The 25027-nt window shown below is 38.3% G+C and overlaps 1 protein-coding gene across 3 annotated transcripts in view; it reads right to left on the bottom strand.

Annotated features, from left to right (window-relative positions):
* The window catches only part of EFEMP1 (EGF containing fibulin extracellular matrix protein 1), a 61263-nt gene that overhangs the window by 31468 nt on the left and 4768 nt on the right, over positions 1–25027 (bottom strand). For all 3 annotated transcript variants that reach the window (XM_059187714.1, XM_059187711.1, XM_059187712.1), the window contains exons 3-4: positions 24037–24085; positions 23458–23871 (exon numbers count right to left, since the gene is read on the bottom strand). In XM_059187714.1, the coding sequence (XP_059043697.1) occupies positions 23458–23871; positions 24037–24085 (463 nt within the window). The remainder of the gene's footprint in view (positions 1–23457; positions 23872–24036; positions 24086–25027) is intronic.

Consider the following 25027-nt stretch of genomic DNA (forward strand, 5'->3'; position numbering starts at 1 on the left):
TGTGTGTGTGTGTGTATACAGTGTTACTGTGTGTTACAGTGTTACAGTGTTACTGTATAGAGCATATCCATAGAGTCTATCATATTCCAAGTTTTCAGTTTAGAAGAAAATGGAAAAATTGAGCAATTCATATTGTTAATTTTAAAATTAGCCTGGAATTATTTTTCCCTAAAAATGTAATAATTTGTTTATGGAGACCTTTAAATTAAAATCTTTGGCTTCAGGCATGTGTGTGGTTAAGGGGGATGACTGTGAGGTGGCCAGAGAGGTGTAGGGATCTCTTTCAGAACTGCAACAATCATACTATTTTCTCACTGCACACAATTTTAAAATTCTAAATTTTTTTACTTGAGATCACTTCTTTAGTTTCTTGTGCTACCTTTTTTCTAACCTTATTACACCAAGAATTTATTATACCAAGAATCGATGGGAGGACTTGTCGATCTTTTTAGAAAGTCTGAGAACCACAAAATAACTTTTTTTTTCTTCTGCAACTCACTGACAGAATGCTATGAACTGTAATTGAGACAGAAGAGTGGGAAGATCACGGGATTTAGCATCACTGATCTCAGTTCAAACCCAAGCAACACCACATTTTAGGTGTCTGTTCAGGCCAAGTTCTTTAACCTTTCCAAGTTGCATTGACAAAGTCTGTAAAGAAAAGATAATATCGATTTCATAAGATTATTGTGACTACTAACTGAAATAAGACACCTCTCAAATGGTACCTGCTTGACACTAAGTGCTCGAGAAATTGTACTTAACACATTGTGAAATGGCTATTAGTCGGTGTACATCAGGTTGGTATTACTGTTGTCTGCAGAGCGAAGGAAGCAAGAAACTGCAGAAAGTCAGGTCTTTCAGTATAATTTGCTATTCACTTGTATATAATTACCATCTCATCTTCGCTTCCTTGCCCCATGTCATATTTTGAATGTGGTCTGTTATGACTGAAATCCAAACGGGAAGAACATCACAGCTTTGACTGACTTCCCTTCCTTAGGTGTATTCCAGATGAACAGATAGGAGAATAGGCCAAATCAGCCTTTCTTTTTAAAAGCGATTTCTTATTAGGGAAGTTGCAAACATTCAAACAAAAGAGATATGACAAGGCAAAAAGAAAAACATAGTATCTTTTGTATTTCATAATATTTTGCCATATGAAAAGACAGTTAATAACTATAGGACCCCCTTCATAGCAATGGAGTATTAACGTTTATAAAGACTACTTGGCAAACATAGCTCAATTAGAACCTATAGGTACTCTGAGAAAGAACTTTTGTGTGAACAAGTTCCAACAATGAAAAAGTTATGAAGATACAAATTTCAGCAGCAATTTTTATTATATTGGCTATGTCAAGGACATTATGGTCATCATCTTTCAAGGCAGTGATGAAGTTAGAAATCAGAACTAAAGGGCAGATGGGGAGTATTTTCGAATGTAGTGGAAATAACTACATTTAGAGTTAGGACAAGTATTTCCGCTTGTTTATTCATAAGGACAAGACTCTAAGATAAAAACATTGATGTCTGACTTTTTGAATGAGCGGGGGTCTCCACAAAACAGAGTGGAAGATAAAGATGGCAAAGGCACCCTGCTGAGCTCCCAAAGGGTACACAGGAAGATCACCGAACTGGGCCATAGCACTCACAAACCACTGTGGACATAGCAGGGCCAAAGACCTATCCAAGGCGGTTGACTTTCTAGAGAAAGCAAATTTGTCGCTACTGCTCTTTCTTAACAAGGAAATAGCTGTCCCAAAGTCCGCTGGACAAGCTGCTTTCTGTAGTGATCTTACACTGACCCAAGGAACTTGGGAAAAGAAGCGCAAAGAAGGTGGGCCCGAGCTGAACATTGAAAAGGAATCTTTGTGCTTCTTTTCCTAGCTTCCTTTGGTCAATGTAAGATCGCTACAGAAAGCAGCTTGTCCAGCTGACTTTGGGACAGCTATTTCCTTGTTAAGAAAGAGCAGTAGCGACAAATTTGCTCTCTCTAGAAAGTCAACTGCCTCGGATAGGTCTTGAATAGCTGCTCCCAACCACCTCCTTAACTAGAGCCATGTTAAGAGTGAAGGTGTGTCCTTCGCACTTTATCTGGTTCAGGGTCCTAAACACATTTTGCTCCAACTACCAATTTCTGGCATTCTTCGTTAGGAAACCAGCTGCTGAATAACCCTGGGTACACATCAGTGGCCTATATAAATTTTATGGCCCCAATTTGTTGAAGGTACCAACTGAGCTCTCCATTGGGTCTGACGCATAAATTCTAGCACCGTTAAATTACAACATGGCAAAGCATAATAAATAACACTCAATGCTTCCATAGTATTTATTCAATTGTTATTATATTTTTTACAAGACTAAGGAATGCCATGCCAAATACGGTGAGTGTGTAGAACTTCTTGTAGCTTCTACAAATTCTGTGTTGAATTTTACTCTCAAATTAGTCTTCCAATAAGTTTTAGTACGAGCTTTAAGATGGAACAAACCTCAAGTAGTAAAAATCCTTTAAGAATTACAGTTATATTCTGGGGGGATAAAAGCATAATGACCTAGAACAATGCACTAAATGCTGAGTGAATTTTAATGCTGATGTTTTACACTTTTCTTTGAGCTATGATATTTTCCCCACTGCATTTTGTTTGGTTAAAAATGTGATCTGTGCTATTTTTAGAATAAAATTCATACTTAATTTGCCTCTGTAGCACTAAGTAGAGAATAAAACCTGTCCTAATCACCTACAATGAAATTATCTAACTGGACTAACAAAGTTAGGATTCGGAAATGTTTTGAAAGTAAATGATGTGTTTCCCTCCTCTGTGACCAAAGAGAGTGGACTTCATTTAGATTTGCAGAAGTTTCATGTTTGTATAGGATATCTTTCACTTGGTGCAGATGAAAACTCATTATGTCATTTTCCAGTATCTTCAGGATGAAATCCAAACTTTCTAAATGTGATATGCAAGGCCCTTCATGATTTGATCCTTGCTTACCACCATGTACTACACATTGAATCATACAGAACACTTACTCCCTTCTTCTGTCTTTTCTTTAGGACTTTCATAAGGGCTATTCTCTCTGCATGGAACATTCTTTTTCCTTCTGTCCTTCCCTTCCCCCATTTGTTAAAGGCTAATTCCCACAACCTCCTTAGAATGAAGCCTGGTGTCACCTTCTCTGGGAAGTCTTCAAAATGAAACTCAAAATGTCACATTGTACTTGCAGTCCCCTCCCTCTTAGACTGTGAGCTTTTCAGGGTGGGCATTACAAGCATTTTTATCTTTGTATTCTCAGCACCTACTGTGCTTTGCATACACTAGTTACTCAGGCTTCTTGAGTAGTCTTACAGCTATAAAGATATTTAGTGGTCTTGTGCCATCTCCCAAACTGTAATTAAAAAAGCAAGTGTTAAAATTTCTTTTCCCCGTCTTATCCCCAAATCCAGTATAAAACAATAAAGTAAATCTAGGCAACTAATACATCATCCCCAGAAGACCCCACTTTTAAGGAGAAGTATAGGCATTACTACTGCTTATGGAGTGTTTTAGAATTGAAACCTAAATAGATCAATGAACAGAACAGGTGTTTTACCTTTGCAAAATTCTAGCTGTTGGATAAGTCTTAAACACACACACACACACACACACACACACACACACACACACACTATCATGACTTAGTGAAGTGAGATCTAAATCCAGTTAAAATTCTTTTGGATTATTTCATAAGGTAAACTATATATTTTTATGTTTTTAAGTTCTTGCTTTATCAGCTTAGCCGTCCAGCTGTACTCCCAAATAGCCCTTCTAAAGCCCTCCTCCCCTTTTTGTACTCCATTTAAATTCTCATTTTTTAAAATTCTCATTTTTAATTAAGTAGCTGTTAACTAGGAAATGCATTTCCCCTAGCCATGTTGGGAGAACCTTTTGCTCTCCTCTCTTTGTAACCAGATTATTCCTTGGTTCATGCTTATATGCAAAATGGATGGTAGGGGACTTACTGGGGCAAGTGGGCCTTTGTAATTACCTCTTGCCATAATTTCCTGTAATTGTAAACCTTGTTATAATCAGGGCATGACTCTGCCTAGGCTACGTTCATTGCATTTCACAGCATCACAGCCTTCACCATATTAGAAATAAAAGCAATCCCTGTTAAAGGTCTATGTTCAGACATAGTTTATGGTTAGAGACTTACTCTATATTCCTTCTGCCATATATTATGACTAATCACCATTCTACAGTTTAATGGATGTGAACTCAAGGCAGAAAGGCCGATTGTTCGTAAGATCACTTAAGGGCTTGTTTAGCTCCTAATTGGTTATTTCATGGGACATAGGAGCTGAAATTACACCTAAATATTATTAATTGACTATTTTATGTTTACCTTTATAATATCTATGAATAAATACATTGCTAAACAACATTATAAACTGTTCATCCTACTTGGAGTGGAACTTGTTTAGAATTGTCTTTGACTCAGAATCTGACTCATCACCTATGTGCAAAATAGGTGTCTGTTAGAAATGACTTTAAACAAATTTTTATGATCCGGAAAATAGTCCTTATGGATCAAACTCTTTTTAAGCTTATTAGAATTGTTATTTTATGTACAGTACTTGAAAGTTAATGTCACTCTTTTCTGAGAAATTTATTCACTTTACAAGAAGTTGGATCTGCCCCCCTGTCCCATCCCAGCCCTATTAAGATGATTTAACACATTTACCCATATGTGCACACTTATGTTTCCTCTCTAATCCTACAACTTTTTGGAGGTAGCATTTTTAGTATATCACTCTTTGCTCAAAATCTTTTCCCAAGTTATGACATTACTAAATCTAAATGGCTTAACCAAGAATTCAGGATTCATACAAACTATGCCCCTGTTTCCCTAAGCATTATTCTGCATATAGGGCATCTACCCAGCAAAGCCTGCCTTTTCTCTTCTCAGGATTATTTATATACAGCTCATCCTTCATGATCCAGATTACATCCACTGCCTCTGAAAAACCCATTATGGCCCTTGATTGTAGCAAGCAATCCCTCCTCTGGACTCCCACCACTGCTTTTACCATTGATTCCATGGGGACTGAGGCTCTCAACCAAAGTTTTTTCTTTAAGATTTTATTTATTTATTAGACAGATAGAGAGCACAAGTAGGCAGAATGGCAGGCAGAGGGAGTGGGAGAAGGAGGCTCTCCACCGAGCAGGGAGCCCAGTGTAGGACTCCATCCCAGGACCCGGAGATCACGACCTGAGCTGAAGGCAACTGCTTAACCAGCTGAGCCACCCAGGAGCCCCTCAACTAAAGTTTTGTTGACCTGAATTGTTAAGCTGATTATTTGTATCATTTAATTTTTTAAAAATCCAACCTTACCTTATGCCTGGAAAGTCCTTGCAAGAAAGGGGATATGTCTAGGCATCTAGTACAGTTTGGATACACAGTAAGTGAATACACGGATGCATGAGTTGATGAATAAATGACTAAAAATTTAACAAACAAATGCATGAATGGTGCAGATGTCAGAGTATACATGAGAAAATATATCCTAAATTTACATGAACAACTTGGGGTCTGGAGAGGGAAAGGTGAAGTTCTTTAAAGCCAAGTCTCCTGATATTTAAATGATCTTTTAAAGTAGTGGATCCAGCAAGAATGACCAGAAATAGGCTTTTTTTAGTTCCATATTTTCCCTCAGTTGAGCCCTGCATGTTTGGGGATTTAAGATCAGCATGAACTTGTGGCGACAACTGGCCACACAATGTCCCCCTTTCCTTCTACCCAAGGAGGGATTGTGACCTCATTCTCTGAGAAGCGGATTTCCTCCAAAGCATTCAAGAACTATCTCCCTGAAATATTAAATGAAATGCAAAATGGGTGCAGGATAGAACCAGTTTTGCTCAGAGAGCATGCATAAGTTCTGGGGGGGAAGTCATTGCTGAGTTTTATAATTTTTTTCTTTAAAGCCTTTGAAAAAAAGAGATCAACTCTGGTTTCAGTTTAATTTAAAAAAAAAGAAAAAAAACCCTACATGGCCACTTCTTCAAATTTGTTCCAGATGGATTTAGTCATAGAATGATTGATTATCCACTCAGTGTGAGCTATGTGGTTAAGCTCAGAAACCTACAACAAACTGGTTTGGAGCTGTGTTTCATGGTAAATCGCAGAAAGGATAATCCTTAAGCTGTCATTTTAGAGTTAATGATGAGGAAAGAGGAATTTAGTGGGGCTACTTATGTCAAGAGAATGTATTAGCAAATAGATGGTTGAATATGAAGAAATCTTATGAGTATATTACTTTTTTTGTTATTTTTTTTTTCTTCTCTGGACTTCATGGTAAGGGGAACCAGGGGAACCAGCTCTGACTGGCAGCCCCCTTGAAGGCTTCCCCAGCTCTTACTGCCTGTGTCAGGGACCAGACCCAGCTCCCCAGGATGCTCCAGGCCTGAGACCAGATGCTGGCCTCTACCTGGAAGCTGAGGCATTCATTTATCCTAGCCTACTCAGTAGGCCCACAGAAACTTTTATTATTGGTATCAGAGACACGTGGGCAAATCTGGAAACGAATGCTGGGGAGAGTACACCAAAGAGATACCATACTGCATTCCACACAGAGTTGTAACATGCACTTTAAAAGGCAATTAACAACATTTCATTTTAAGGAAAAAAATAAAAACAAAAACTTCCTTTGGATTTTAATTACTCCTTTTAATAGCTGCCTTAGCCTTTTATCTATTCTTACCATCTGGTTAATTTACAATTTAGCTACTAGAATATTCTTTTAGAAGAGACTGGATGTGGCTGGTGGTTTTCTCTACCTGCCGCCATTTGATTTTACACGTTCTCCTATATGTTCAATTTTTTTGGTTTCCATCTTCACTGATTTTTCTGTTTTTGCTCATACATCTTTTCTCTTATCTTCTTTCCCTCAGAGGAATCTTCTACTCATTATTGTCTCCTTGTTGAAAAACAAGTCACTATTCCTGCCTCTTAATCAAGATACCTACTCCTTAGAATCCTTCGAAAATCCATGTTGGATTTTATGGCTTCTGAATTTCTAAGTCTTATGTAACCTATTTATGGTAACTTAAGTTATGCTCAGCACATGACTCCTAATAGACATTTGAGGCAAAAGAAAAGATGTAAACAAGTGTAAGCATAAAAATGACAGTTCAAGGCATGGGTTTTTGACTAGGCTGAAGAAAGAAAAATGTGACCAAAACAGAATAGAGGTTTCTATGGGAGAGATGGAAAACATTTCCCATGACTCCCCAACAAACACACAAATATCACAGATGTCTAGGACAAAGTTAACATGAAGCAAGAAGAATTTTTATTAAATTTATTCTATGTAACAGAACTATAGGTATATGCTAATCTGCAAGAATAAAGGTAGTTGTTCTGTTTGCTTGTAAAGTTTTTGTTTCATGGATATTGTTTACTTATACAGTAGATTAAAGGGGTTTTTAATTATAGAGTTTCAGAATCAAAGGACATAGTCGTAATTAGTTAGGAGTGGTTTTGGAGAAGACTGGTAGTGTTTTAGAAGTTCCAACTCCATGAAGGAGAGAAGGGTGCATTCATTCAGAAGGAGCTGTCAGAAGAGTGAGGTTGTTACACGGTACTCTGCCTATTTCAACCACACCCATCAAGCTATGTATCTGAATGAGTCATCTAGTCTCCTGCACTGCTGGGGAGGTGGGTGTATTTTGCTTTTTAACTCCTATTCTGCTTTTCAAAACTGTTCAAAGTTCTAGATTTAACTCTAAATGTTTGGGCTGGAATCAATGGAGGGGGAACTTTTTTTTTTTAAATTTTTTATTTTTTATAAACATATATTTTTATCCCCAGGGGTACAGGTCTGTGAGTCACCAGGTTTACACACTTCACAGCACTCACCAAAGCACATACCCTCCCCAATGTCCATAATCCCACCCCCTTCTCCCAAACCCCCTCCCCCCAGCAACTCTCAGTTTGTTTTGTGAGATTAAGAGTCACTTGTGGTTTGTCTCCCTCCCAATCCCATCTTGTTTCATTTATTCTTCTCCTACCCACTTAAGCCCCCATGTTGCATCACCACTTTGGAGGGGGAACTTTCATTACAGATTGTGGTAGGCAGCTTCCAACATGGCTCCCAAGGATGCCAGACTTCTGGCATTCATACCGTTGAATGCGGACTGGATCTTGTGACTTGTTTCTAATGAACGGAATATGGCAAAAGAGTTGGGTTGTCACTTTCATGATTATGTCACAAAAGACTGTGACTTCAGTCTTAGTAGCATTCTCTCTCTCTTGCCCCCTCAATTGCTTACTCTGATGAAGAAGACTGCCGTGCTGTAAGATGGCCTATGGAGAGTTAGTTATATGTGGCAAGGAGTTGAAGGAGGAAGGACTCATGACCAACAGAGGCAGGAAGTAAATCCTGCCAACAACCACTAGTGAGGGAGCTAGGAAGTGGATCTTTCCCAGTGAAGCCTAGAGGTGATGTCAGCCTTGTGAAAGACCCAAAGCCAGGGGATCCAGCTAAGCCACATCTCAATTCCTGACCCAGAAAAAATGTGAGATAATAAGGGTTTGTTGTTTCAAGCCGCTGAGTTTTAGGGTAATTTGTTCTGTGGCCACAAATAACTAGAGTGTAGACTTTCTTATGGTTTCTATGTGATGGATAATAATGCATACACTCAGGAAAGACTGGTTACTTTGGTTGTAAACCTAGTTTGAGTCTGAGGTTGCAAATATCCCCAAATGTGAAATGAACAGACTTGTAGAACTTAAACAGATTGCTCTTTGCTGAAAGGTACTTAGGAAGGCAGGAAACCTTAACTGAAGGCAGGAAATCTTAATTCAGAATCAAGAAAATAATACAGAGCCTTTAAAGTTTAGTGTTAGCACCTTTATATATTAAAGCAGTTTATATTAATACATGCAAAAAAAGTATATTTACTGTGCACCAAAATAAAAATAACTCCTTTCTCTGCTGGGATTGAAATGGAGTCCTGGGCTATGACATGAACCACAATAATTACCCCTGTCAGTGCCTGCGGAAAAGACTGCCGTGATCAAGCTTTAAAGCTTCAGTGATTTGGTCCAGACTTAAACAACCAGTACTAGGTGTGAACTGTTTTGTCAATAAAGCTTCACGTCTTTAGAACTCTCTGGTTTTTTTTTGTTTGTTTGTTTCCGAGTAATTAATGCTATTATAATCACAGAATGCACCTGCATTCTTCCCACGGCAGATTTTAACTTGTTCTGGTATGTTTTCCTGGTAAAAATACCATCTAAAAGGCAAAGAAGGACTCCTATCCATACGAGCAGTTTTAAAGGCCAGGCCCGTAGCAATCAAGAGTCGCAAAGCTACCATACTTCGAAAGCTTATAACCTAGTCAAAGTACACTCTCTTTACCTCTCTCTTAATTTCTCTCTCATTCCTTTAAAATTGTTTTGAGTAAGAGCTGGGAAGGACAACTTCTTAATTTTAACAGCTGAGAAAACTGAGGCCCAGAGAGGCTAACCGGCTTAATACAGTCAGAGTCACTTAGGGGAAGACCCAGATGGGAACCTTTGTCTCTTGCTGAGTTTCCTGGGGTTTCTGCCACACTTTGCTGCCAAAGATTACTTTCCGGGATCCTCCTGAGCATTCAAGCATAAAAACATTCCACTACAGGAGAAAATTCTGTTCATTAGTAAGCAAAGGAAGTATCTATGTATTACAGCTGTAGCTATAACAATGGAATTTACATGGGAGAAAATGAGTACTGACCAGAGGAGAAAAAGATCTTTTTGAAAAAACAAATGAACAATAAAACTCACCACATGCAAATTATCCAAATTATACCACATTTTGCTAAAGGCAGAGAACAGAGGATGAAGAATCACTAGACATACCAGCTTCCTAGTGGGAAGCACAAACTTTCAACTACTGGAAGACAAATTCTGTATATATATATCCACAAAATCTGGGGGCTTTATAGAAATGTGAAAAATCAGGTCTCATCCCACACCTACTGAATCCAAATCTTCATTTTAATGGGCTCCCCAGGTAATTCGTGTTGCATTGAAGTTTGAGAAGCACTGGTCTATCACACATAGCATACAGAAGACTCTCAAAAACATATTACACAATTGAATCGCAAATGTAAAGCCTCCACTAGCCAATTTTGTAAAAACAGTTAAACTGATTTATTCGAGTCACCCTTCCTTTTTCTCTTCTTCATAAGGTTCTTTTTTGAGGAAAATATGCATTTACACGTATGAACATAAGTGGAAAGTTGGTAATTGTAATACTGTTGGATGAGATACTTCAGTAGAACATATTTTCGATTAGTGTAGTCTACACTTGCTCATTGCCCTTAAAGTGCCTATCTTGCTCTCCTTTTCTCTCTCTTCCAGTTCCATTCGACATCTCTTTTTTCCTGTCCCCCATTCTTCTTACAGTTGCTCCTGACTCCCAGGGTAAGAGGAGATTCCTGGAAGAGAAGGTTATGGCTCAGCTGTTTGCCTTCTCTTGCTTTTTTTCTCCACGAATGTGTGAATACGGTCTTGGCCTCTATCCTAACAGGTATTCACTGAATTTTTTTTTTTTTTCTTTTTCCCTAGGTGATTGATTTTCATCCTGAGTGGTATGTGGTGATTGCAGGTAGTGCTGGGGGGAGAGTGTCACTGTTACTTGAGTCTCTCAGCAGGAGAGCTAGGGAGGTCCCATAACAGGCTTCACCATTTCACCCTAATAATATTTGGTATATATATATTTACAATCAGTTCATGAGCAAGCCACACTTAAGTCATGAATTTTCAGCAACTGCTGTTACTTAGTTGTGATCTTTGTGGATAAGAGGTTCACTCAACTGTCACAGCAAAGAGAAATTATTTCTTCTCCTTTACGGGAAAGTGGTGTTTTCTTTCTGCTGAGTAGTGGAATTGACATACCAGTGATGTGTCATTTTTAAGAAAAATTTGCAAATGTAGCTCTCCAAATCAAGTACAAAGACGTGGTCTGAACTTGAATCTGCCCTGATTCTTCTTTCCTAACTTGAGAACTACACTGAGTAATTAGCAGGTAGTTTTACCCACTTCTCAGGACCTTTATTTGATTTGTTTAAGCTCTTGAGAAAATTCAAAACACTATTTGAATTTTGATCAGATAATTCATGCAATCTTCCTTGTTGAGGTCTTCCTTATTTTCTCCTGTCACTATAAACTGTTCCCTTAGTATGAGACAAAAAACTGTATTTCACCAAGAAAAACCATGTATTTTACCAAGAAAAACCATGTTATGACTCTGTAACACTTTTGGTAATGTGTAATTCTGCCTACTCCTGACTTGGGTAGTATAACCAGATTTCCAACAATTCTTTAAAACTTTCTATTAGAACCCTAATACTGTTTGTCACTGGGTTTTTACACTGGCAACCAAATAGCCCAAGATCTTCTAATAGAGAAGTATTCTGATGGTCTGTTTGGGATTTTAACCATCTGTGACAGCTTGGTTTATTGAAAACTATGGCTCTGGCATGCTTACACAATCCATTTTCCCGCTTAAATTGAAAAATCAATGAAAAGATTTTTTTTAATTTTCTTAGAGTTGAACTCTAATTTACAATGGTTTTGTTATTTAACATTTTTTTTTAAAGATTTTATTTATTTATTTGACAGAGAGAGATCACAAGTAGGCAGAGAGAGAGAGGAGGAAGCAGGCTCCTGCTGAGCAGAGAGCCCGATGCAGGACTCGATCCCAGGACCCTGAGATCATGACCTGAGCCGAAGGCAGCGGCTTAACCCACTGAGCCACCCAGGCGCCCCCCCCCCCTTTTTTTTTTTTTTTTTGAATGAGCTGTTCACCAAATAATCTTTCCTGGTATTTCAGAACTATCATTAGCTGCTTAAATTGCACCATGATTAAGTTTCCTTCTTTCATTTAGCTTCTTTTTTTTAATCATTAGCTTATTTATTTATTTATTTTTCAATCACTGAAGAAGGAAGGTCATGCAACTGAAGTTCAGAACAAAGCCCTGCAACTTTACCAGCTTGTATGGGAGGACCCCCCCACCCCCCCCCCCCCCCCCCGCCGCTCTGGCTTCTTCCCTGGATTAGGGTTCTTCTGATATGCCAGGTCATGAACTATTTTTACAAAAAAGACCCACAGCTTTTACTGGGAAGTTTAATTAATCATGAATGACTGGAATTTTCTGCCTTGATTGTTGAGTGGACTTTTATTCTGGGCTACCTTCTGACTATATAATTTACAGAAGTCTGAAGAATGAAAGAGCATAGGGATTCAGTGTCACGCCCAAATAAGCTATTTTTAAATCTGTTCTATGAGGTTCTACCTAGAAAGTTTATTTTGTTAAAAATTCTCTTGCTCATTGTAGAATACAGAGGTAGGTCAGGATGGAGTCCAGATAAATCTCCAAGAAGGATTAGTGAAGAAATGACCAGGGTGTTGTAGAAGTGTAAGACAACAGGCCCTTAAAGGTCACCCCTAATACTTTTAGTTTTATTCTGTTGACCCTGTCTCTACTCCATCTAACAAAATTACTTGTTGATTAAATAATGCAGTAGTTGTCCAAGGTGTCCTGTTCCCCTATGGTAGGTAAACACATGAATTTAGAAAGCAATTTCCAATTTCGATTTTACAGAAATAATGAGAATCATTTTAGAAACTTTATCAGCTTTGCTTGGTTTGATTTGGATACATGTTAATTTCCTACCAAAAATGACTTGCCTCACACATGTCTGTGCACGTGCCTGTATATGGGTATGAACCTGAGTAGGTGTATGTGTGAGTACATGTGTAGGGGTGGGAGTAAATCCAAGCTAGGTGAGAACGAGGGCCTTGAGCCTGCATTGGCAGATTTCTGAGGTGTCTTTTAACAACTTCTTTTAGAATGTCCTTTCCTCTTTCAGATGAGGTGTCTTCTGATACCACAAACTGCTCAGGAAAAAACACGGGTAAGGAGAGAAAACCATCTTATATAACATTCTCTCTTCAGGCTTCAAATTATGAAATGCGGTGATTAGAAAAAAATTCATCAGTGGGTTTAGTTAAAGTTAAACAATGCCAGGTATGTCAACTGCTCCTGTATTTTGGGAGAATAATTAGAGTTGAACTAATTCTCTAAGAAGCCTCTTCAACAACAGTTTGAAGGATTCAACAGCAAACTCTGAAATACAGATATACTGCTCTTCATAATTAAATCTGAGTAAAAATCTGGTAATTTTTGGTAGAAAAATTATTTTTTACTACTATTTGGTTAAAAAAAAAAAACCCTGAGATATCTAAGGTTTTTTGTTGTTGTTGTTGTTGTTGTTTGTTTTGTTTTGTTTTTTACCAAATAGTAAAAATGTCAACCACAATTTAATGGCATACTCATCTGTGACTATAGGTATGACAGGAGAACTTTGCTGCAAAATATTTCACAAGTAAAATCTAACTAATCACCATAGAACAAAAAAAATCTTCCTTAATTCAGATTGTGATAGACCTGGTTTCCAGGGACACTGAATAGAATTCTGTGAGTTGTTTCCCATTTTGGATCATGTTCTACACCTCTACTCAAGGGAGTAGGGTAGATTCCTTACAACACGCATAGCTGTTTAGGGAGCAAAATTTGTTTCATTACATTTGCTGGAACTTTTTGGGATTTAACAATATGCACAGTGGTAGTTCCAAATTCCCATGATGATTCTTGTTTTACCTGGACATACCTAAAAGCTATACATGCAGTTTTTGCAGATGACTCTGATTCCATTTCCTACTTGACACTCTTACTTCATCTACAGTTCAAGTATAAGCTAGTTATTAGCTCCCAAGGGGCCCTCAGTAAGCTGGGTTCTTTCTTCCTGGGCCCCTGGGATCCATGGAGTTTCTTCTTACCTCCCAAGCAATTCAGGTCTTCCTACCTTGGGAACAGAAATGCACTTCTTTAAGTCACCTACACCCAACTAAGTGATTATCCTAGACTCTACCCTTCAGCATTTGAACAAAGCTGACTTGAAAAGGATAATTTCTGGCTAGTAGTTGAGGAAAATGACCAATATGGATTGCTCTGAACCTTTCTTATTTTAGAGCTTTAGCCAGTGCCTTGAGCTTGTTCACAACATCAGAGAATTTATGTATTTTCTAACATTCCCCTCAAACAACCATATTTTCATTATTCATCATTAGATTTCTGAGGAATTATATATTTGATACAAAGAGGCATTCACAATTTAAATGACTTTTCAGAAAGTAAAAAAGAATCTAGTATTTCCAATTAGTAGTTTTGCTCTAGGGATAATAGAAACCTGTTTATTCACCAACGTTTATTAAAACAATCTAGGATATAAAGAATAGACTTTATAGCTCCTTTCAAGCTGCTTAAGCTTAAAATGGGAACAAGGTATCTAAGACCCCAATTATTAATGAGAAATTTGATAACATATATAGTTGGGAAATATATCTTATATGCATTTGGTACTTAATAGCTCATTTACAAGGATGGTTTTAGAACTCAGAGTAAACTATAAGCCTGAGCTCTCTGATGCTTAAAAACCATTCATTTATTCAATTAGACACACACACGTGCACAAAAAAACAAAACAAAACAAAACACATTTGCTTAGTGTCTATTCAATAATAAATAAAATAGGACACAGTTCAGGAAGATATTTAGACAAAGTTGGAGGAACATACTAGTATTTTGCTAGGGAGTTACTGAAGATGGCACTGGTCATAGATGTTTGCTGTGCAGCTCAGCATCAAGTGTACTTTCTGTTTAAGTTTTCCTCCACCTACCGCTTTGCCTTTCCTCATTGGCCTTCCTATCAGCAGCTCACTGTCTCTGGGGACTGTCCTGAGAAACCATTCCAGGGTAGAAGAAACAATGCTGATTCCCACTTATTCTGCTTGGCTACACTGATTGTTACTTCCTCTACTATTTGGATTTTAATTTCCTTATGAAGCCTCTCAACTTCCTCTCATCATTCTTTTTTTTTTTTTTTTAAAGATTTTATTTATTTATTTGACAGAGAGAAACCACAAGTACACTGAGAGGCAGGCAGAGAGAGAGAGAGAAGGAAGCAGGCTCCCTGCTGAGCAGAGAGCCCGACGCAGGACTCGATCCCAGGACCCTGAGATCACGACCCGAGCCGAATGCAGCGGCCTAACCCACTGAGCCACCCAGGCGCCCCTCATCATTCTCTTTTAAACAATCCATTCTAGGGGTGCCTGGGTGGCTCAGTGGTTAAGTGCCTGCCTTCAGCTCAGGTCATGATCCTAGGGTCCTAGGATTGAGCCCTGCATCAGGCTCTCTGTTCAGCAGTGCCCCCTGCTAGTGCTTGAGCTCTGTCAAGTAAATGAATAGAATTTCTTTTTTAAAAAATGGACCTTTCCAGGGAGGAACTGAACTTTTATTCTTTTTTTTTTTTAATTAAATTGATTTATTTATTTTCAGAAAAACAGTATTCATTATTTTTTCACCACACCCAGTGCTCCATGCAATCTGTGCCCTCTATAATACCCACTACCTGGTACCCCAACCTCCCACCCCCCCCCCCGCCACTTTAAACCCCTCAGATTGTTTTTTCTTGACCAAATTTCTGGGGACATCTTTTTTTTCTGTCCAAATATAGATTTCAGAAAATTGGAAGGATACCTGTATTACAAACTGGTGACACTTTTAGCAGTTCGCTATGTACTTCTTGTGAAGTCCTGTGTGTTACTTTGCTGGACTATATTGTTGGTTTCTTTTATTGCTTTTTGTTCACTGAAGGGTTGATGATGCCAAATTCTCTAAGAACAATGAGCACTTCTTCCTTCTATCTTGATTTTATCAAAGTGCCCACAATAGATAGTAGTTCTCAAACTGGATTGTGTTCGTTGAGCATTAGCTGAATGAGTTTGTGTTCTATTTGATCAGTTTCACTCATGGTATTGCTTGGTTACCCTTCACTAGGACAGATGCACAATTATTGGAAAAGTAGTTCAAGGTTTAAAAATTAATTTTGCTCAAATCTTCAGTTTTTCAGTCTATTTAATACACATTTACATAACATTGGTTCACTGTCTCTCCCTCCTTTGAATCTGTAGGCATATGAAATTGACAGCAATAAGCTATCCATGCTGCTGCTGATATCTTGCCACTCAGCCTTCTTTTCATGTCATTTCTTCACTTCATCTTTATTAAATGTTTACAAATCAGTTAGGTTCAAACTACAAGCCTGAAATTGTGGCTAAATGCTTGCAATGACAGCTGCAGTTTTCTGTCAATATTTGAATGCAGTTTTCTTGATCAGTTTTGTTTTGGAGTGTGCAATTTGCATATACCTCCTGGAAAAAGAAGCATGCTAATGGATTTCAGATGTGGTGTGAATTACTTATTTGTACATTCGTGCAAAATCAAACACATTTGGGACAAGTTTTGTTTATTCTTTGGTTTCAAAGAACAGAATTGTGCCAGTAATTCAGCAAGTGTAAAGGCAATCCCTACAAAAGGGGCAACTTGTTGATTTCAAAGAATACAGTTTGAAACTTTCTGCTGGAGAAAGAAATAATGAGCCAGCAACCAGTGCACATTCCTGAAGTTACTCAGGCTTGCAATCCTACTCTCATCTGCTTCCTTTTGCTGCTACGGGGAGAGAGAAATTCACTCCACAGATTAAGTGTTAACTAGTTGTTTTCTGTTTTTTTTTCTTTTTAAAAGATTTTATTTATTTATTTGACAGAGAGAGGGATCACAAGTAGGCAGAGAGGTAGGCAGAGAGAGAGGGGGAAACAGGCTCCCTGATGTGGGGCTCTATCCCAGGATGCTGAGATCATGACTTGAGTTGAAGGCAGAGGCTTAACCCACTGAGCCACCTAGGCACCCCAGTGTTGACTAATTTTAACAAGGATCTCATCTTTGATGAGAAGTAAATCTTTGATCAAGTTTAAATAGAACAGAAGACACCATGGGAACACTCTTAAGTAGAGTGAGATATCAGCTGGGCATCCAGTAGTGGAAGGATCTCCTATCACTTTGATAAATGAAAGATGCTTTACTCAGAGTCAACCTCCTCATTTGTGACTCTGCATGAACTAAACCTCAAGACAGCATTAACTCATCTTGCCAGTTTGTGCTGTGAGCATAAGGGGGATGCCTATAGAAGGTGTAAGTATCTCTTAGCACCAACCATTACCACAGCCAGAGCAGAACTTAGAGTTTCACTGATAGTTCAAGACTGTTATGGTATTTCACATTTACAGGTTTTATAGAGAAATACACAGTCTCTTGTTTTCTTCTTTAGATGCTTCCTTTCACTCTAGACTACACATATCATACCGTACTAACTAGAACTCATCATCACTCATGTTTAGGAATCAGAGTCCTGGTGATGACAATAAGAAAGGTGAGAGAAGTAAATCAAATATTCTCTCCTAGAAACAGAATATATATTTTTGATGGTTTCTTTTTCCTACTTCACATTTTCCCATGTGTGAGGGGAACGTGATAACCACTACACTACGGAAACTACACTTTCCCATGTAAAGTATTATGACTTTACCTCTGATTTTTGTAGCTGAATTCAATTTTCTGAAGTTAAGATTAAGTTGGGGCATTGGTTCTCAAACTTGAACACACATCAAAATCACAGGATTGTTAAAACACAGATTGTTGAGCATCGTTCCCCAGAGTCTCTGATTCATAGGTCTGATGGGGTCCAGGAATTAGCATTTCTAATAAATTACTGGATAATGCTAATGCTTTCAGTCTAGGGACCACATGCTATGGAAGGTAGTTATACAGCATAGTCTTTTGTGTGCAGAAGTGTGATCATACTGACCTCTTTCATTCTTTCCCATCAAATAGTTGCCATTTAATTTTTATGAAGCAATTTTAAGGACACTTCTTGAGTCCTTATACATATACCTATACACATTGTTCACAATTGTATATTAGAAATCTTTCTTTTTTTAAGATTTATTTATTTAATTGAGGGAGAGTGAGACAGTACATGTGCATGAGGAAGGGGGAGGAGCTGAGGGAGAGGGAGAGAAGAGAATGTCAAGCAGATTCCCCACTGAGTCTGGAGCCTGTAGTGGGGCTTGATCTCATGACCCTGACATCATGCCTGAATTGAAACCAAGAGTCCAACTTAACCAACTGAGCCACCTAGGCACCTGTATTAGAAATGTCTTAAATTAACTAGGCATCCAGTGACTATAGTAATTTGGAAAAGTAAATTATGAAACTGTGCTAGATTTTTCAGGAGAAAAATCAGTCACTTCTATTGCACTGCATCAGCTTATTTAGAAAGTTATTAAGTTATCCCTACAAACTCGACTCCCATTTATTTACATGGCTTTAGAGAATTTTTAGATACTCAAAGGCAATTAACAACTAAAAGCAATGAAAAGCAGTAAGCAGGCTAAATACCCATTTTCCTTTCTGCTTGAAGTATTTGTTTCTGTTAATATCATAATTTACTCAATTATAGTCTTCCTTTTGCAAAATACCTATTTTCTAAGATCAGAGTTCTTCACTGGGTTGTATAATTATACGTAACAAAAATTGGGCTTCCTCACAAAACTAACCAAAACAAAGAGAAACCCTAATGACATTCGTTGAGGATCCAAAAAAGAAAAAAAAACCCCAAAAGATAAGTGTTTGAAAGCTCTTTTGTTATGACAATGCCAGGTATGTTAAGCCACTTGATTACACTATAATTTATAAGTCCTCTTTTGTATATGAGATCATATAAGTTTCAAATGAAAGAAGTCAAAGAAAGACGTCCCTAGCATCTGAGAATCTGTACATGTTAGTTCAAGTTTCTCTTTTTAAAAGTACATGTATAGATAATAACTTTTCCTTTTCAAAATAGTATTTTAGTTATCCTTATGTTTATAAAGAAATGTACAAAAGATAATAGGTGATCCCCAACAATGCAGAGCTTTTTAAACCCTGAGCATAATTTTTTTTTGTTGTTCCTTTAAGCTTTACAAAAAGGCAATTTTTTCTCTTTGGCTTTTTAGTTGCTCTTGAATCACAGACAACAGTGATAAAAATGAAATCATTTAAAATACAGCTAAATTTTTTTTTCAGTTTGACAAAAATTTATAGTTGAAGCATGATAATTAATTTGGCTGTGTGGTACATTTTTTTCCCCCAGAAGAAATGTGGAAAGATGAGCTACCTATTGTATGACATGTATCTCAGTATGTAGGTGCTAATATCTAGGTATTTGGCACATGCAAAGTCTAGAACAATGGGGAAACTTGCTTATTGACAAACCAGCAAATGGGATCTGGACAACGGCAAGGGAAGTCCCCATCCAGGCACTTAAAAATCAGGGAAGTTTGGTTTTTGAAAATTCAAAACAAATTAAAAAAAAAAAACAATTTCACTGGACAAGCAGTGCCATCACCTGAAAAAAAAAAAATGGCTTTAACGTTGAGAAGTTCTCACTCTTGGCTGTGAGGTGCAAGAGATTCAGTTATTGGGGTGCACTAGGGTGATCAACCACCCCATTTGTTGAGGACAGAGGCATTTCCCAGAATGCGGGGGTTTCAGTTTTCGAACCAGGACAGTCTTGGTTCAACAGAGACAGTTGGAAACCCTGGGTTGTGTTTTCACATCTGTCAGTTATACTTTATATAATACAAGCCAGGTACTGTACTTGGCTTGAGTCCATAATCAGCTTCATTAGGCATTTGTATCAAGTTGATTTTTTAATGTTTCAGTTTCTTTGGCAAGTTAGTAATGATACCTGGGAATCCTGACCGATTTTAGTAATGGCTTAACTATCAGCTATACAAAATACTTTATGTTTAATTTTTTGAAAGTTGAATTAAGTAAACAAATTCCTTTAAACTGAGCAATCAATACTTTCTCCTACTTGCCAGTTCCCAAATGATATTTTTCTACGAGAATGAGGCTTTTAGAAAGTTATATATGCTTTTAAAAATCCTTTCTTAACATGAACTAGTGATTTTGAAATCCATTGCCTTTAAGGAAGATACACAGAGAGTAGACAATAAAGTTGTAGAAAGATTAAGTGACCCATCAATGGGTTATAATCTATTCCCCATTCATTCATCTCCCTTTTGGAGCAGATGAGTATCTGTTGACTTTTATGTAGATGATAGCTCATGGAGAAACAGTTTCTAAAAATTTATTTATATATGACTCCAGGTATGTGACAATACAATGGTATTCATGTAGTTTTTGTGATGTAGTTTGTGATGATATCCATGACAGTTTTTATAGCTGTCAAGGATGGTGCCTGTCATTTGAAATTCTCAGTGCAAATTTCTCCCCCAGTATCACCCATGGTTGGCAAAAATTGTCTGAAAAAAATTCCTCAGTGTGAACTGATATTTGGAGGTAATATTGCTTTTTAAACCTCCTGCTTTTGCACAACACTGAAAAATTCTGGACAAATACATGAAAAAGGAGTAAAAAAAAATCATGTTTTCATTAATTGTTAAAACACAGAGGGCTGGTTAAAAACATATTTATAAAATAGGGGCACCTGGGTGGCTCAGTCATTTAAGCATCTGACTCTTGATTTCAGCTCGGGTTGTGATCTCAGGGTTGTGAGATCAAGCCCTGAGTGGGGCTCCATGCTCAGGGGGAGCCTGCTTGATTCTCTCTCTGCCCTCCCCTCTGCGCACTTTCTTTATGTCTTTCTCCAAAAATAAAGAAATAAAATTTTTAACAATATATTTGTGAAATAGAATACACTTAAAATATCTACAGGTAGTTAAATTATTAGGCATCATCTGTAACTGGTACTAGTGTGTTCAAAGGTACAATTGACTTTAACACCAAAGCACAGTACAGATTTCAGCCATTATATAAAAAAATCCCCTCAGCTTTAGGTTATGTAATGATAAACTGTACCTGTTGAAAAATATATGTGGAAAAAAGAAATAATTTTAATACAAATGTGACTCATCTGCAGGCATTCATTTATTCCGATCCAGCAACCATGGTAAATGTGTTTGGATTACTGGGCATAGTATGAAACATTTAAAAGGGAGTGGAGAACTTTATTAAAACAGAAGGCTCTTCAAACTCTACAATGATGTCAGAAATATAGGTCCTTGGAGCACATTATTGTTTTAAGCGGAGGTCCCCGCACTTTCACATTGGTTATAAAACATTATTTTGTGCTGCTGGCCTGGAATGAGAATGTCATACATCTGCAGGCAATTAGAAGAAGCTGGACTGCATGTTTGATTAGCTCAATAATAAACGGGCACAAGTGTGACTCCACTTATGTTAGTCAGATTCCCTAGACAGATTATCCTGTTGTTATCATATGAAATAAACCCCTTTTATCAACAATTAAGTAAATCCACATTTATGGGCACTTTGCAAAATTGTGAGGTGGGAAGAAATCCAACTTAAGCCTTAAGTCATCCAAAAAACTTTTAACCCTGCTTTCAATGATACAGACCCCAATCCCAAGTCTTAAAGAAATTGGTTGAATTATATAGAACAGTTGGGTTAGAGATACCCTGTGTGCAAACAATCAGTAAGTATGTTTTTAGCATCTATCATAAGCCAGGCATTTAATAGTTTTAGCTTATAACTAAAGAAAAAAATTCTCACAGAATTAAGAATTACAAATGTTTTAATCTGTGAAAAGTAATTTTGTAAGGTCTAAGTCTTTTTAAAAAAATTAAATAGATTTCATTTTTATTATTCACATTTTATTATGCAGTTTCTACTGTAACCAAGTGAATCTTGTAAGTCTTGAATATACTCTATCCTAGAACTTCTTCATTCAGTTCTAGGCATTGTTCTTAAATTCAACCATATTTGCCAATGAAAGGTATAAGCCACTTTGGGAAATGACCCATTCATTTTTCTGTTTATTTTTTTCTCCTAAGTACCATTAAAATATATAACTGGAGCATGAAAAATAATTCAGTATAGAAAAGCCCATACTTAAAAAAAACTTCAGTATCACTTTCCAGTTTCAGGAAAAACATCACCAAACCTTCCAATTCAACTAGATATTTAAATAACACAATTAAAAGTTGCTGTCTTAAATAAACTCAAGATACTTTTTATCAATATTCACTCAAACACATATACATAAAGTAACCTCATGAGGCTATCTCCTTGACATAATCCTTAAATTAAATATCGGAATATCAAGCAGATGCTGAAGCATTCATCATCATTATTGGAATTCTGACTCATGGCAGTAACACAAAACAGATGCTAATATGATGCACCCTCTGAAAAGTGACACCATCACGGCATGGGTTAGCTCTTGATGTGGGGTACTTAAAAATTTGAACACAAAATATAAAATATTAAAAGTCAGGGTATGATAGGGGTCCTTCATTTATAAGCCATTTCAAATCTATCTCATACAGTATATAAAACTCCACACCAGCGCATAAAGGGCAGCATCTCAGGGAAACAGAAGATGCTTCTTTTCCTCACTCGGAACAGGTAGAAGGTTAAAAACTCCTGGACCCTTTCTGTTGGCCAGTATGTACCATGCACCTGTGGTATAAAATGGGGTCTACTCTGTCAGCCCCAGGGCTGTGCAAAAGGAGTCTGGGGCTCCTATGGCCCTTGTCAGTAACGAGCTCCACACCAGGCAGATCTGAAAGGGTTGGCTAAGTAGGAAAAGGGAAACAAAATCTAATAGCACAGTCGAGTTAACTAATATCCTACACATCTTCAAAGCCCAAGATTCTTATCATTTTGTTAGCATGAGTCTACAGCTGTTTCTAGAATACACAGTAATGTGTACTCTTTGAGAAAATAAACAGAAAAACCCAAGCAGATGGTGCCATGGTGCAAGTGATATAAGAGAAATGGACTCAGATGAGAACTGAAAACGATAGAAATGTGGAGTGGGGAAGACTCCTCAAAGGTAACGAGAAACAAAAGTCCCATTTCTTTATTCCTCAGTGAGAAAAATAAATTAGTGGCAAGTTCAATGAAAAGAAAACTTGAGAACCCAAAGGAGGACATTTATGGAGTAGCTTGATGCACAATTTCAAAGTCCAAATGAATAACCTGACTGTTCCTTCTGACAGCTGTTGACTCTGGCTCCGCCTGCCTGAGTTTGAAGGCTAGTTCTACTCTCACCACCCGTGTGACCCCTGATTCCCAAACTTGGCTGCAGGCTTGGAACCACGTGCGAAGCTTTAAAAAATAGGGAGGCCCAGAACCTATTCTGGGGTGTGGCTTGGATATGGAGGTTTTAAAAGCTCCCAAGTGACTATAGATGGTTGTTATGGTTGAGAACCACTGATGACCCCCCTCTCCGAGCCACGGCTTCCTCATTTGTAAAATGAAATCGATACAGGCAGCAACCACCTTTTAGGATTTTTGCCATGATTAAATGATAATTCAGGCAAAGCACTGGGCACCATGGCGTGTGGGAAGTTCTCAGTAAACTGGCGCTGTTAATCCTCACCACGAGGTGCACTTGGACAAAAACGTTCTCATTAGCATAATAAGTCATGCTTACCTTGGCACACGTTATGCTCACTCTGCTCGTAGCCTGTTGCACACTGGATCCGGTGAGAAGGGTTGGAGGGGATGCGCTGAGGGTCAGCTGGGTTTCGCCGGATGACAAAGTTATTTCGGCCAGTCTGCACTTCGGGGCCTGCAACTGCAGCAGCGCTGGCCACGAAGCCGCCCCCGGGCATCACTCCACTGGCTGCCATGCCCGTGGCTGTCACGCCCCCAGCGCCTGTCCCTGACGAGGCGGCTGCATTGGCCGCTGCACCCACGCCTTCCGCAGCGGGTGTTTCTTGCTGAGGTTGCTCATTATTGACAATAATCTGGGCTGTTTTAGGAAGGCAGAGGTATCCTCCGTAGTGGTTGACACATTTCATTCCACCTTTGCAAGCGTCTGGGACAATGTCACATTCATCAATATCTGTGGTCAGCAATAAAATAAATCAGGAATCTTCTCAGAGGGAACACAGAACATGTAAATATACACTCACACCTTTTTTTGTAGAGTACAAAGAGGACAGGAAGAGTGACATGAGATGGAGACAGAAATCTATGTTCAGACGGGAAGTCTTTGAAGTTGGCTCACCTTTGCACTGCTGTCTTACAGGATCCCACTCATATCCATCTGTGCATTGCTGTGAAGAAAACATCAAAGATGGGGCCAGGAGACAGTTAATGGGTGTATCCACTTCCTAAGAAGTCACTCTAAAAGCTTCATTCCTATGACAACAATCCTTGCTCTAGAGTCCCAGCTAGATCATGAGGTGGATAGTTTAACATTCCCTAGATTTTCTCCCTCCCTCCCTTCCTTCTCTCCCTCCTTCTTTCCTTCCTTCCTTCTTTCTTTCCTTCTCTCTCTCTTTCTCTCTCTCTCTCTCTTTTTCTTTTGACAAATCTGTGCATTGCATCGCTTCCGGGCTCCCTTCTCAATCACCAGCTGCCTCAACTCTTGTGTTGTATTGGGTACAGTTGCCCATCACCATCTCAGAATTCTTTTCTGTTTCAATACTGATCTTCCCTAATCTCCTTGAATGCCTGTTTTTTTTGTTTTTTTTTTTTTTTTTGCTTTATTTGCCCTTCTTCCACATTAAAAACTTTGCCAAAAAGAAAAAAAAATCAACCAAGTTCCTTTATTTAGCCCTTGACTCTTCCCCTCCTCTCTCAGTTCTCTTAGAGCATTCCAGCACCTGCCTTTCCTTACCTGTTCAGCTGAGTCTCAAGCCTCCCACTCACACCATGGCCCACCTCCTAGCTTCAATCCCTACGAGTCCTCTCTAGTTCACTCACTAAACAAACCATCTACTGAGTACCTTCTCCTATGGGGCACCGTTCTAGTCCCTGGGCATGCAAAGATCATGAAGACCTTGTCCTTGTCCTCAAGTGGCTCACAGACAGAAGAGCAGACAGACAGGTAGACAAGTTGGAGCAAGATGTCAGGTGCTGCGACCCATACATATATGTGGAAAGAGTGATGAACTCTGTCCAGGGCTGTGTGTGAGGCATGACAGAGTGGAAGAGAAGACTTTATGGGGAAGTCACAAATGAATTGGGTCTTACAGGATCTTTCCAGGGAAATG

Source organism: Mustela lutreola, chromosome 9, assembly GCF_030435805.1.
Source record: "Mustela lutreola isolate mMusLut2 chromosome 9, mMusLut2.pri, whole genome shotgun sequence".
Lineage (NCBI taxonomy): Eukaryota > Metazoa > Chordata > Mammalia > Carnivora > Mustelidae > Mustela > Mustela lutreola.